This window comes from Gorilla gorilla, chromosome 8 (genome assembly GCF_029281585.2).
Source record: "Gorilla gorilla gorilla isolate KB3781 chromosome 8, NHGRI_mGorGor1-v2.1_pri, whole genome shotgun sequence".
In the NCBI taxonomy this organism is placed as follows: Eukaryota; Metazoa; Chordata; class Mammalia; order Primates; family Hominidae; genus Gorilla; species Gorilla gorilla.
The window spans coordinates 108,297,570-108,311,487 of NC_073232.2; the positions used below are offsets into that span (position 1 = coordinate 108,297,570).

Sequence of the window (13,918 nt, forward strand, 5' to 3'; positions counted from 1 at the left end):
TTCCTCAAAAAACTAAAAATAGAGCTACCATAGGATCCAGCAATCCCACTGCTGGGTATATACCCAAAAGAAAGGACATCAGTATATTGAAGACATGCCTGCACTCCCATGTTTGTTGCAGCACTGTTCACAAGAGCCAAGATTTGCAAGCAACCTAAGTGTCCATCAATAGATGAACAGATAAGGAAAATGTGGTGGATATACACAATGGAGTACAGTTCAGCCATAGAAAGGATGAGATCCTGTCATTTGCATCAACATGGATGGAACTGGAGGTCATTATGTTAAGTGAAATTAGATAGGCACAGAAAGACAAACATCACATGTTCTCACTTATTTGTGGGATCTAAAAAGCAAAACAATCAAACTCATGGAGATAGAGAGTAGAAGCTTACCAGAGGCTGGGAAGGGGAGTGGGAGTTCAGAGGGAGGTGGGGAATGGGTAATGGATACAAAAAATAGAATGAATAAGACCTAGTATTTGATAGCACAACAGGGTAACTATGGTGTACATTTAAAAATAACTAAAAGTGTATAATTGAATTGTTTATAACACAAAGGATAAATGCTTGGGGGGATGAATAGCCCATTTTCCATTATGTGACTACTATGCATTGCATCATTGCATGCCCATATCAAAATATCTTTTCATGTACCATATATATATATATGTATATCTATATATGTACTATGTGCCCACAAAAATTAAAAATTTTTAAAAATGCATTTACTTATAAACCAAGAAACTTCAAATGTGTTGAAGAATTATTACTAGGACCATGTTGCATGGCATTAACTTGGAACCAGTTATATGTTTTATGATGTATAAATTACAGGTTTTGCAAAGAGATGTCCAAAAGGAAACCACTCTGCAACTAAAAAACTAAAAAAAACCTCTAGTAGTAGATCAATTCCCTGTTATTTGTTCTGGGCAAGAGGACTCCAGGCAAGCTTCAATATCTTCTACATGCAAATTACAGTGGTCCCTTGGTATCATTAGATTTATCTCAGGACCCCCACAAATACCACAATCCAGAGATGCTCAAGTCCCTTATATAAAATGCCATAGTCTTTGCATATAATCTATGTAAAACCTCACACAATAGTTAGGTATTATAAGTAATAATTATAAATAGTTACATTATATTGTTTTCTATTTGTATTATTTTTTATTGTTGCTTTGGTTTTTTTTTGCAACGAGGTCTCACTTTGTCACCCAGGCTGGAGTATAGTGGTGTGATCATAGTTCACTGTAGCCTCAAACTCCTGTGCTCAAGCAATCCTCCTGCTTCAGCCTTCTGAGTAGCTGGGGCTACAGGTACTTGCCACCATGCCTGGCTAATTTTTAAAATATTTTTGTAAAGATGGGGTTTCACTATATTGCCCAGACTGGTCTTGAACTGCTGGGCTCAAATGATCCTCCAGCCTTAGCCTCCCAAACTGCTGGGATTACGGAATGAGCCACTGTGCCCAGCCTGCTATTTTTTATTTTTTTCTGGATATTTTCAATTTGTGGTTGGTTGAATCCTCAAATGCGAAACCCATGGATGTGAAGGACCAACCGTACTTCCAAATTTATACATTCAGCCAGGCCACTGACATCTTTTTGGATGGTAAAAAGACATCTCAAACTCAGCAAGTCCATAAACAAACATGGTGGGCATCTAGTATATTGTTAGGGTGCTCCTTTCCTTCTCCTACTCTACCCCAAGCTCTGGGCATCCTTTCACCTCTTCTTCCCTATAAACTGGCCCAGTGGGTTTTTGAAAACCTCAGCCTCCCAAGAGTGAGACTCCTTCCCCTTACCATGCAATAGACTAGAGGGTGTCTGCTAGGGAACTCTCTGAGATGAAGTAAGGAATCTATTGGGAGTTGAGTACTTAGGTGGGGAGGGAGGGATCTACAGGCACTATTCACTCATGAATAGGGAGGAAGTTGTTTTTGCTTTGCTTTGCTTTGCTTTATTTTAAAGCTTATAAACAATAGAAATTTATTTCTCATGGTTCTGGAAGCTGGGAATTCCAAGATCAAAGTGCTGGCAGAAAAGGGGTTCTTGTATATATAATACACCTTCTTGCTGTTTCCTCATATGGTAGAAGAAGTAAGGTAGGTTTTGCTTTGTTTTTAGTAGAATTAGGAGATAAACAGATAATAAAGCATAGTTAAATATAAGCCAAGGTTTAAAATGTGGAGTACCTATGTAAAATAATCAATTTAGTAATACATAGTCTACAATAAAACTGGACTAAACCCTGCAGCCCATGCTCAAATCCTAGTTTAACTACTCAGTAGCTTTGACCTAGGGCAAGTGACCGAATCTCTCTATACCCTCTACTCCATTAGAAAACAGGAATTTAAAAAAAAAAAGTTATCATTTTATCATTGTCTTGAGGATTATGTGAGTTAGTAATTACCATGGCAGCCAACACCTAGTAAGTATTTAGTAAATGCTATCTATTTTTTTTCTTCTATGTGCCAGGCATTATGCTGGGCACTGGAGTTATAGTAGTACACAGGACAGATACAGTCTTGTACATATGCAGAGATTATGGGTTAGTTAGAGAGAGACCAGAAAACAGGTAATTGCAATATATTTTATTAAGTAAGCTCAAGGAAGGACAGTGTGCTACACGACTACATGGGAAGAGCGTGTGAACAGATTTAAGGATCAGGAAAATCCTCCTGAGCTAAGCAATTACAGTGTGAAAGAATGGTTGTCATCTATGTATTATTAAACAGGTAATTTTCGATGGGACCATGTTCCACAATCCTTTAATCCCATCACATAGTAGTCACTTAGTAAACATAAACTGAATCGATGTTGAATAAATTGTTCTGAAATTCTCACTTAAATCCCCCATATGTAGAATCAAGTAATTTTCTCACCAGCAGTTTGCTCTCTAGAAAGTTTGTGGAATGTTACATGTGCAGGCTTTGGACTCAGACCTGGTTGTGCTCCTATCTGTAAAGTAAGGATTATAGTAATACCTACCTCATAGGGTTGTTTGAGGATTAAATATATATGTGAAGCATTTAGCTGTACCTAGAACATAATTTGGCACCCACAGACAACTATTATAGTATTTTATGAGTACTATTTCTTTGAGGCTTTTGTGATCTTTTTGCATACAGTAATTCCAGATTACCCAGTTGTAATGTGGGTTTATGTGCTGTTCTGTCTTTGATCCAGGTCACGGGATTTCCCATCCAGATGCCATACATTGATGTACAGTCAATTATTGATGCTGTTTATCAAACTGGAATTCACTCTGCTGAATTTCCCCAGACAGAATTTGCTTTAGCTGTATACATTCACCCATACCCAAACAACATATTATCTGTGTGGGTCTATTTGGCTTCCTTAGTTCAACATCAATGAAAAGGAAGCAGAGCAAAGTAAAAGATTGTACTATAGTCCTCTAGTACCAACAAAAACTTTTCTGGTACCTTGAGATTTTGCTGTTTATTCTCAAGTCCAGCTAAGTGCTGGGCCCAATTTTTGATTCACTTACAGAGCTGGGCACTATGGAGACTCGCACCCCTGAGTGAGTCTTTGAGGAGGAGTCTAGATGAGCTTCTCACCAGAGACCTCTCCAGGGAGGACCTTTGGATAGTCTGGCTTTCTTGGGTCACTGTCTGCAGTAGGTCTTATTCTGGGAAAGAAGCAATTTTGGCCTCTTCTCCTAAGACCAATGTTTCTCAAATTGTAGAATACACACCACCTCCATTTGAATCATCTGGAGAGCCTTGTTGAAAATGCAGATTACTAGATCCTCCTCAAGACCCACTGAATCAGCACCTCTGGGAGTGAAGCTACAGACTCTGCATTATTTTCAACAGGCTCCCCAGATAATTCTGATGCACTGTTATGAGGGAGAGCCCAGCCTTATAGAATGTTGTCACTACTAAACTAAGGCTGGTACGTTTGATGCTGGGTCTGATACAATTTCAGATGGAAGCTGCTCAAGTGGAAAACTAAGGTCATTGCCTCTCATGGATAAAATGTTATTTCACTGGTAAAGAAAAAAAAATAAAATCTACCATGTTGGGCTGATGTTGGCTTCTGGAAGCTTCTCAAAAGTTTGCACTTCGGATGCTACTGACATGAAATTCTTACAGCTCCAAGTATTTGGAAGGAACTCCCAGGAAACTCTAATTTCTCCCAATTCTGTGAGGGAGGAAATGGTCTTGACAAATCTCAGGACTCTTTTTTTCCTTAGTGAGCAGCCCCCAACTCTGCCTCTGGCACTTTTTGCTGCTTTTCGTTCTCAGTAGTGGCTTATCTAGATCCTAAGAGCCCCTCAAGAAAGACTGGACAGGGGTCTAAGTAGGAAGCACTATACTTTCTTCTAGTTGATTGTTTTGTCCTTCATTAAAAGAAATGTGTTTATATAATTTACTTACATATGACAAAATAACTTATCAAAAAGAAATAATCAAGGAGTATGGATTTCCAAAGGTTGACCAGAGCAGTTTTGTATGAGGTAAAGATAAAAGAACATTCACCTCTCCCATTGAAGAACCACTGAGGTTTCTTGGTTCACTCCCACAAGCAGAGAGCAGAGACCCCAAATGTATCTGCAGGGAATACCCAATCTGTATCTGTTTCCTAAATGTGCATGGGCTGGTGCCAGAAAAGGCCTCACTTATTTCTGGTGATGTTAGTCTTGGACCAAGCTTGAGATTACTAGAAGAGGCAAAGTAGGGACATGGGTGAAGGAATGTTTTTTTCTCCCAGGTTGAAACCTAACTGTATGTGTCTTGTGGCATGCATAAGAAAACTGATCAGAATTTTTACTTTTATTTGAATGTTTTTGTTTAAATTTAATGTGAAGTTTTATTATTAAACAAGTCCCCCACTTTGATTTAGCACAAAATGATGCTGATGGAAAGATGAGGATGCCAAAGACAGACTGAATTCATGCAACTCATTTCTGTACAGCTTTGAATATTTACATAGCTATTTTATTCGTTGTTCAGGGTTTTTAGAATTGACAGGCTGCTTAAGAGTAGGATAGCAAGTGTTCATAGGAAAGCATGGAGGACCTTTTTATATTGTATCGTTTTTACACGAGTGTTACTTTTTCAATTAAATTTTTTCCTGAAAATCATGAAATTATCTGTAATGAATCTTTTTTTCATGAAAACATTTGAAAAATACATGATTTTAAGTGGAATGTATAATTGCAAAGTTCTTTATATCATTCCATAAATAATTACAGGGCATCCACTACATGCCAGATACTGTGTATTATCTATTTAATAATGTGCTGGAGCACAGTGGTGAAAAGACAAAGACTCTACCAGTGTGAGGCTTACATTTTTAAAGGGGAAACAAACCACAGCAAGTAAGTGAGAAGATTTCAGGGTGTGATGAGTGCTCTAAAGGAAACAAATAGGATGGGATGATAGAGAAGGACTTTGGTGGGGATGAAGGGTATAAGCAGAGCAGTCAGGGAAGGCCTAAGGAGATAACATTTAAGCTGATATTTTAAAAATGATTTAACATTAGAATTGCATTCAGTTGCGTGTAACAAAAACCTAACCACAGTAGCTTAACGAAATAGGGATTATTTTTCACATATCTCCAAGTCCAGAGGAGGCAGTCCAAGTTTGGTGCAAGAGGCCTACTAACTTCATCCAATTTCTTTGCGATCTCTAAAGAGACTTCTATTTTCTAGCCCAGTGGCTTTCAAATTTCAGCAGGTATAAAAATCACCTGAAGGGCTTGTTGAAACACAGATTGCTGGGCCCCACCCCCAGGGTTTCTGATTCAGAAATTATCAGGGTGATGCCTGATAATTTGCACATGTAAGTTCCCTGGTGATGCTGAGACGGCTGATCTGGGGACCACACTTTGAGAACCTCAGTTCTAGCTTCACAACCATTTTCATGGCTTAAAAATGTAGAAAAGGAAGGGAAGACAGAGGATGCCAACTGGTTCCATTCTTTTAAGAAAGCTTGCCAAGAAGCCATGCCAGTAACTTCTACTTATATCCCTTTGGCCAGAACTGTATCACTCCTAGCCATAAGGGAGCCTGGGAGATCAAGTATTTTAAATGGACATATTGCTCTCCCAACTAAAGTCAGTATCCTATTGGTAAGGAAGGAGGAGAGGGTGGCTGTTGGGTAGGCAAATCAGAGTCTGCCACAGATGAGAGGAAGCCAGTCATGCAAAGAACAGTGGCAAAAAGCATTTGAGGTAGAGGGAACTGCGACTGTGAAGTCCTTCAGTCCAAAAAGAGTCTTGCCTGGGGAGGGGAGAGTAGTAGCACATAAGTCTGGAGAGGTAGATAGGACCAGATCACGTAGGTCTTGGTAAAGAGTTTGGATTTTATTTACAGTGCAACAGGAAATCATTGAAAAGTTTTAAGCAACTGAATAAAATAATATTTTTCTTTTTTATATTTGAAATTACTTTAAAAACTTTTTTACAGATACTCATTATTTTATATAAGTGCATAAATGTCATCATGTTTTTTGAAATGCAGGTTTTATTTTTCTTTTTTTCGCTTGAGTCTCTGTCCACTGCTCTCCTCTCCCCACCCACATTGTTCACTTCTTCTACCTTCTTACCAACCATGTTGCATGTATCCTTTCACTTCACCAACATTCTCAAATATTCATATGCCGACACACACACATATGCACATATATGCATCTGTTACTGTCTTAGAAAAATGAGATGACATGATGTATGTTTTTCTGCATATTGTTTTTTTCCTTCAAAAATAGTAAAACACCTCCAAGTGAACTATTTATGTTTCCTAAAGGATGCATAACATTCTACAGTGTGGGCAGGACCACTGCATACACTTAAGGAGGTTATGCACCACATGACTCGAAAGTTTATGTGCAAAGACCCCTAGAGTTGTGTAGTATGTAGAAACCTTGGTTGTAAATGTTATTTATTACAGCTTATTCAAACCATTCCCCTACTGATGGGAATTTCTTTTAGTCCATTTGGTTGACATGTTGTTTATTTTTCCTATATCCTTGCTACTTTTGTGTCTATGAGTTCTATTACTGAAAGAGGAGTGTTGAAGTTACCAACTGTAATTGTAAGTTCCTCTATTTCTTTTTTTTTGAGAAGGAGTCTCATTCTGCCACTCAGGTTGGAGTTCAGTGGCACAATCTCAACTCACTGCAACCTGCACCTCCCAGGTTTAAGCGATTCTCCTGCCTCAGCCTCCTGAGTAGCTGGGACTACAGGCGCCTGCCACGATGCCTGGCTGATGTTTGTACTTTTAGTAGAGATGAGGTTTCACCATGTTGGCCAGGGAGTTTATTTCTTCTTTCAGTTTTGTTAGTTTTTGTTTAATGTATTTTAAGTTCTATTGTTAGATGGACACACATTTAGGATTTATGTCTCCTTAATGAATTAACTCTTTTATCATTACACAATGTCCCTCTTTAGTCTTAGTAATTTTCTTTGCTCTGAAGTCTGTTTTGTCTGATGTTAATGTAGCTACTCCAGCTTTCTTTTGATTAGGGTTTGTGTGGTATACATATTTTCATTTTTTTATTTTTAACATACCTATATAATTATAGTTGAAATGAGTTTCTTGTAGACAGCATATACCTGAGTTACGGTATTTTTTTGTTTTGTTTTGAGATGAAGTCTCGCTCTGTCGCCAGGCTGGAGTGCAGTGGTGCAATTTCGGCTCACTGCAACCTCCGACTCCTGGGTTCAAGCAATTCTCCTGCTCAGCCTCCCAAGTACCTGGGATTACAGGTGTGCACCACCGTGCCCAGCTGATTTTTTGTATTTTTAGTAGAGCTGGGGTTTCACCATGTTGACCAGGATGGTCTTGATCTCCTGACCTCATGATCTGCCCACCTCAGGCTCCCAAAGTGCTGGGATTACAGGCGTGAGCCACTATGCCCGGCCTATGATATTTTTTATACCCTCTGATAATCTTTTTTAATTGGTGTGTTTAGACAATTTACACTTAATGTAATTGTTGGTATGTTTGGACTTAGGTCTATCATTTCATTATTTGCATTTCATTTGCTCTGTTTCAGTTCCACTGTTTCCTCTTTCCTGCTTTCTCAGGTTATTTGAACATTTCTTAGTATTTCATTTTAATGTATCTATTATATTTTTGACTATATGTTTTTGTATATTTTTTTTAAGTTTTTCTAGGGATTATCCTAATACACATTTAACTTTTCACAGCCTATACAGAATCTACTTTTTACCACTTTTAAGTGGAATGTAGAAATCTTACCACATATTCTTTTGTACTTCTGCCTTTATGGTATAATTGTCTAATATATTGTATCTGTTGAAGTATATGCTGAAAACACTAGAAGACAATGTTCACATTTTTGCTTTTAACCATCAAATGTATTTTAAAGAACTCAAGTGGAAAAGAATGTTTACACAAACATTTATCACTCTGTTGTTCTTCCTTCATTCCTGATGTGCTAAGTTTCCTTCTGGTATTATTTCCCTTCTGTTTAAAAAATGTCCTTTAGCAATTCTTTTAGAGCAGGTTTACTGACAACAAGTCTTTGTTTTCTTTCATCTTCAAATGTCTTTAATTTCATTTCTGAATGATATTTTTGCAGGATATAGAATTCTGGGCCTGACAGTTCTTTTCTCTCAGGACTTAAAAACAAATTTCAACCTTTATTTTAGATTAAGGGGGCATATGTGTAGGTTTGTTACATGGATATATTGAATGATGCTGAGGTTGCAGATATGAATGAGCCCATCACTCAGGTAGTGAGGATAGTAACCAACAGTTAGTTTTTCAGTCCTTCCCCCCTTCTCTCCCTCCCTGCTCTAGTAGTACACTGTGTCTATTGTTGCCATCTTTATGTCCATGAGTACCCAATGTTTTGCTCCCACTTGTGAGAATGTGATATTTGATTTTCTGTTCCTGCATTAATTCACTTAGGATAATGGTCTCCAGCTACAACCATGTTGCTGCAGAGGACATGATTTCATTCTTTTCTGTGGCACCTCAGCATTTAAAAAATTTTGTTCTATTTCTCTCTGGTCTTCTTGGTTTCTGGTGAGGGACCCACCATATGTTGAATTTTTCATTCTTCCCCTATAAGTAATGTTTTGTTTCTCTCTGGTTGTTTTCAATTTTTTTCTCTAGTTTTTTAGAAGGGTTTTTTGTGTGTGTTTTTGTTTTTGAGACAGAGTCTTGCTCTGTCACCCAGGATGGAGTGCAATGGCTTAATCTTGGCTCACTGCAACCTCCACCTCCTACGTTCCAGCAGTTCTCCTGCCTCAGCCTCCCAAGTAGCTGGGAAAACAGGTGCACCTCACCACGCCCAGCTAATTTTTGTATTTTTAGTAGAGATGGGGTTTCACCATGTTGTCCAGGCTGGTCTCAAACTCCTGGCCTCAAGTGATCCACTCACCTTGGCCTCCCAAAGTGCTGGTATTACAGGTTTGAGCGACTGTGCCCAGCCTAGTTTTTAGCAGTTTTATTATGTGTGTGGGTATAGATTTCTTTGGGTTTATCCTTGTTAGCATCACGTGACTTTCTGAATCTGTTTTTGTCTTTTCTCAAATTAGAGGAATTTTCAGCCATTATTCTCCCAAATATTTCTGTACCATATTCTTTCTCCTTTCCTTCAGAGACTCCAATGACATAAGCATTAGACCACTGGGTATTATCCCACAGGTCTCCAAGTCTCTGTTCATTTGTTTCCAACTTTTTTTCAGGTTGTACTATTTCTATTGATCTACCTTGAAGTTCACTGACTACTCTGACATCTCCATTCTAATGAGCCCATCCCATGAGTGTTTTTTTGTTTTTTTCTATCTTTTTAGTTATAAATTTTCCATCTAATTTCTTCTTTATGTATTCTATTTATTTGCTGAAACTTCTTATCTTTCCATTCATTTCAAGAAAGTTTTCTCTTCTTGGAGCATTACTATAATAGCTATTTTAAAGTCTTGTCAAATAATTCTCTGTCATCTTAGTGTGTTTGTTGATTGTCTTTCCCATGAGAATTTGAGATTTGTTTTTGTTCTTCATAGGCTGAGTAATTTGGGTTGTATCCAGGGCAATTTGAATATGCTGTATGTTAGGAGATCTACGTCTTACTTAAATCTTTTGGAGAATGTTGATGTTTTTTGTTGTAGCCAGGAACCAATCTGGTTGAGTTCAGGCTGCAAGTTCTGGCTAGCCTTTTGTGGGTTGTGGTTTCGATGTCAGGTCCATTTTCAAAGTCTTTCTGTGCTACTCAGATCTGTCACATATGTGTGCTGCTTAGTGGCCAGCCACTGCTCTGGGCAGTTCTGAGTTTTTAGTCTTTTCAGAGTGGATCTATGTATGCACAACTCAGAGGTAAGCCCAGTTGTTCATAAGCACTTTGTGGGATCATTTTCCAAAGCTGCTCCTCCCTCTCCACAGTCTCCCCAGTACTTTTCAGTTCCCTGGGCCTCCCTTTTTCAGTTCTCCAGCCATAAAGCTGTGGTTTTTAGTTACACCTCTTTGCCCACACTTCCCATTATTGTACCTCCATCCAGAGTAAGGCAGTGGGAAGACAAAGGAAAACAAACAACCACAGCTGTTCTGATCAGATAAGAGGCTTTCCTTTCCTAAGTTTTCGGCACCTGTTGGCCCCTATTACCACTGTTGTGGCTACCACCAATGTGCTGAAGAATGCCTGGGGGCTACAGCAGGAGAGAGAGAAAAGAAAGAAAGAAAAAATAAATAAATGGGAATTGCCTCACTCTGATCATTAGGAGACTCCTTTGCTGTTCCTTATAACAAAAGGGATTCTCCTAGGGCTCTCCCTTTCTGTGCCCTGGTGCCCATTTCTAGATTTCAGGCTTCCTGAATCCAGGCTGGGGGATCCTGGAGGAAGAAGGGGTAACTCACTACCAGTTTGCTGATATTTCAAATTAAGGTCTTCCTCCCCAGTTGCCTGCTACTATTTACTTTACATTGTCTTCAAATAGCTGCTCATGCAGTCTGTCCAGATTTTATAGTTACATTCGGTGGGAGAGACAGGGTGAAGCTGGCTTAATCCATTGTGTTAGGGTTCTCCAGAGAAACAGAACCAACAGAATGTGCATGTGCATATGTATTTACCTATCTATCTGCATATATATGTGTGTATATGTGTATATGCATATACACAGAGATACAGATATATAAACTAAGGAATTATATCTATATCTATAGTTATATATCTATATCTTACATGATCATAAAGGCTGAGGAGTCCCAAGATCTGCTGTCAGGAGCTGGAGACCAGGAGAGTTGACAGGTAGTTCCAGTCTGAAAACCAGCAGGCTCAAGATGCAAGAAGAGCTGATGTTTCAGTTTGAGTCTGAAGGCCAGGAAAGACCGATGTCCCAGCTCAAATAAGTTGGGCAGCAGGAATTCTCTCTTCCTCGACAAAGGGTCAATCTTTTTATTCTATTCAGGCCTTAAACTGATTGGATGAGGACCACTCACATTAGGGAGGGCAATCCACTTTACTTACTCCATGATTCAAATGTTTATCACATCCAAGAACACTCTCACAGACAGACCCAGAATAATATTTGACCAAATATCTCGCACCCAATCTTGGCCCAGTCAAGTTGACACATAAAATTAACTGTCACATTCATCTTATCCAGAAATAGAATCTTATATAGCATTTTAAAATTTGGAATATTTTTCATAAATTACAGATTACAAATATCTGTGATTACAAATACCTGGAACTAATTTTTTATAAAGTAGACTTAAAAACTATCCTTAACATTGTTCAATATGCTAAAACAGTTTGGAAATGTGATCTAGGAACTCTTGACTATCAAGCTCAGATGTGATTTACCTTTTTATGACCACTCCAACTACTAGGTGATGAATATTTTCAAGAAGGACAGGAGTAGTTGCAATAAGACCAGTTAAGAGACTACTGTACAAGTGTAACTGAGAGATGGTGGATATGAATAGTAGTTGCAATGAGTTGAATACTACAAATAGCAACAAATCAAGAACCGGGAACCAGAGCCCAGGGCTTTTGGCTTCCAGGCCTTTGCATCCAGTAGAATATGCTGCTGCCATTAAAAGAAATCCTGGATGTCCTGTTATGGAATGTTCACCGGAATATTCTGTATGACAAAATCTAGGTACACAACAGAGCATGTAACATACTACCATTTGTACATAAAATGAGGCAAGGGAGTTTCATATATATATATATACATGGTTATAAATACCTGGATATCCCTGGAAGGCTACAAAAGAAAAGAGTAATGGTGTCACCTCTGGAAAAAACTGGGACCAGGGAGGGAAAGAAACTTGCTAGTCACTGTATAGTCTTCTATGGCCTGAAATCTTCTAGCTTTTTCATGCATTCATTTAAAAAACTTAAACAATTAAAAATCAGTGCTTCTCCATGGCGTAAAGTTCTGTGAGTTACAGAAGCTTTCCAGAGAATCTGGTCCCACCTCATCTCTTGTCAAATCTACCTGTGCCTTATGCTGCAGTCACAATGGACTCTGCAGTTTCCCTATTCTGCCCTTTATATAGATGTTCTGCCTTTTTTACTTCCATTCTTTCATACCGTTGGTGATCAGTGCTTCCTTGACTTAGAACGTCTTTCCTATCTCCTCTTCACTCCAGACATACAGTGGCCTCTATTTTCATTCCAAACATGCCTTCACTTTAGAGTCTTTGCGTGTACCAATTCCCTCGGCCTGGAATGCTCAGCCACCTGATACGTACCTACTCTCTCACTTCCCTCAGGCCTTTGCATGCCTTACCTTATCATGAAACAAAGTCCACCCATTTCTTTCTTTTTTTTTTTTTTCCGAGACACAGTCTGGCTCTGTCACCCAGGCTGGAGTATAGTGGCGCAATCTCGGCTCACTGCAACCACCACCTCCCGGGCTCAAGCAATTCTGCCTCAGCCTACCGAGTAGCTGGGATTATAGGCGCCCACCACCACACCTGGCTAATTTTTGTATTTTTAGTAGATACGGGGTTTCACCATGTTGGCCAGGCTGTTCTCGAACTCTCGACCTTAGGTAATCTGCTGGCCTCAGCCTCCCAAAGTGATGGGATTACAGGCATGAGCCACCACACCCAGCCCACCCATGGTCACTTTCTAGCCTTTTTTTGTTTATTTTTCTTCACATCACTTGTCACCATGTGATATGTTTTTTTGTTGTTGTTCATTGTATCTCTATTTCTAGTGGAATAAAAACTCTATGAGAGCAGAGACTTTAGGAGTTAAGTAAATACCTTAACTGTGTCCACCTTGCTCTACAGGAATTAAATAAATCATAGTAAGTCTGAACTTTGCATTTTAAGGATTTACTATCTAAGACACACTATGGCAAAATATATGTGTAAAATGAACATTAATCCATAAAAGGAAATGGACATTAAAGTCTTCTCATCACAAGGCAAGTCCAGAAAACAATAATGATTTCTGAACAAATATATCCCAGTGAACACTATTTTCGAAGTAGAAGCAATAAATACAGTCTACTTCTTATACTAATGATTACAGTCTGTGCCCCATTTTTCTGAAAGTGTTCTTAAATAGGCCCTGGACAGTTATTTAGAAGCCAAATTATCATAAAGTTGTTTAATAGTCATGAAATGGAACCCAAGGATGTAGACACTATTTAAATGCCTGGCATGAAACTTTTAGCCTGATGTGTCTACCTTCACTCTAGAGGACCCTGCAACTGAGAGACAGGCCAGGGCAGCCTTCTCCCTGGACTATGTCGGGTTAGGCCAGGATCTGCCAACTTCAGCTGAGTTTCCCTTTTCTTGCCTTTGGTTCCTGCGGGCCTGCTCTCCTGGGTTAAGCATCGTCTATGGATAGGGTACGGCTCATATACATGTCTGCTGATGATCTTCAAATGAAGATGCCACCCAGAATCACATAACATGTATTTATCACTTTGTAGTAGTTCTTTATCATCATGTATCTT

At 38.9% G+C, this 13,918-nt stretch overlaps 1 protein-coding gene across 1 annotated transcript in view; it reads left to right on the forward strand.

Moving 5' to 3' along the window:
* CC2D2B (coiled-coil and C2 domain containing 2B) overlaps positions 1-5,099 on the forward strand; it is a 124,785-nt gene extending 119,686 nt beyond the window's left edge. Inside the window, 1 exon segment of the mRNA XM_019034433.4 lies at positions 3,191-5,099. Within this exon segment, the coding sequence (XP_018889978.4) occupies positions 3,191-3,379 (189 nt within the window). The 3' untranslated portion in view covers positions 3,380-5,099.
* Positions 5,100-13,918: the final 8,819 nt, after the last annotated feature.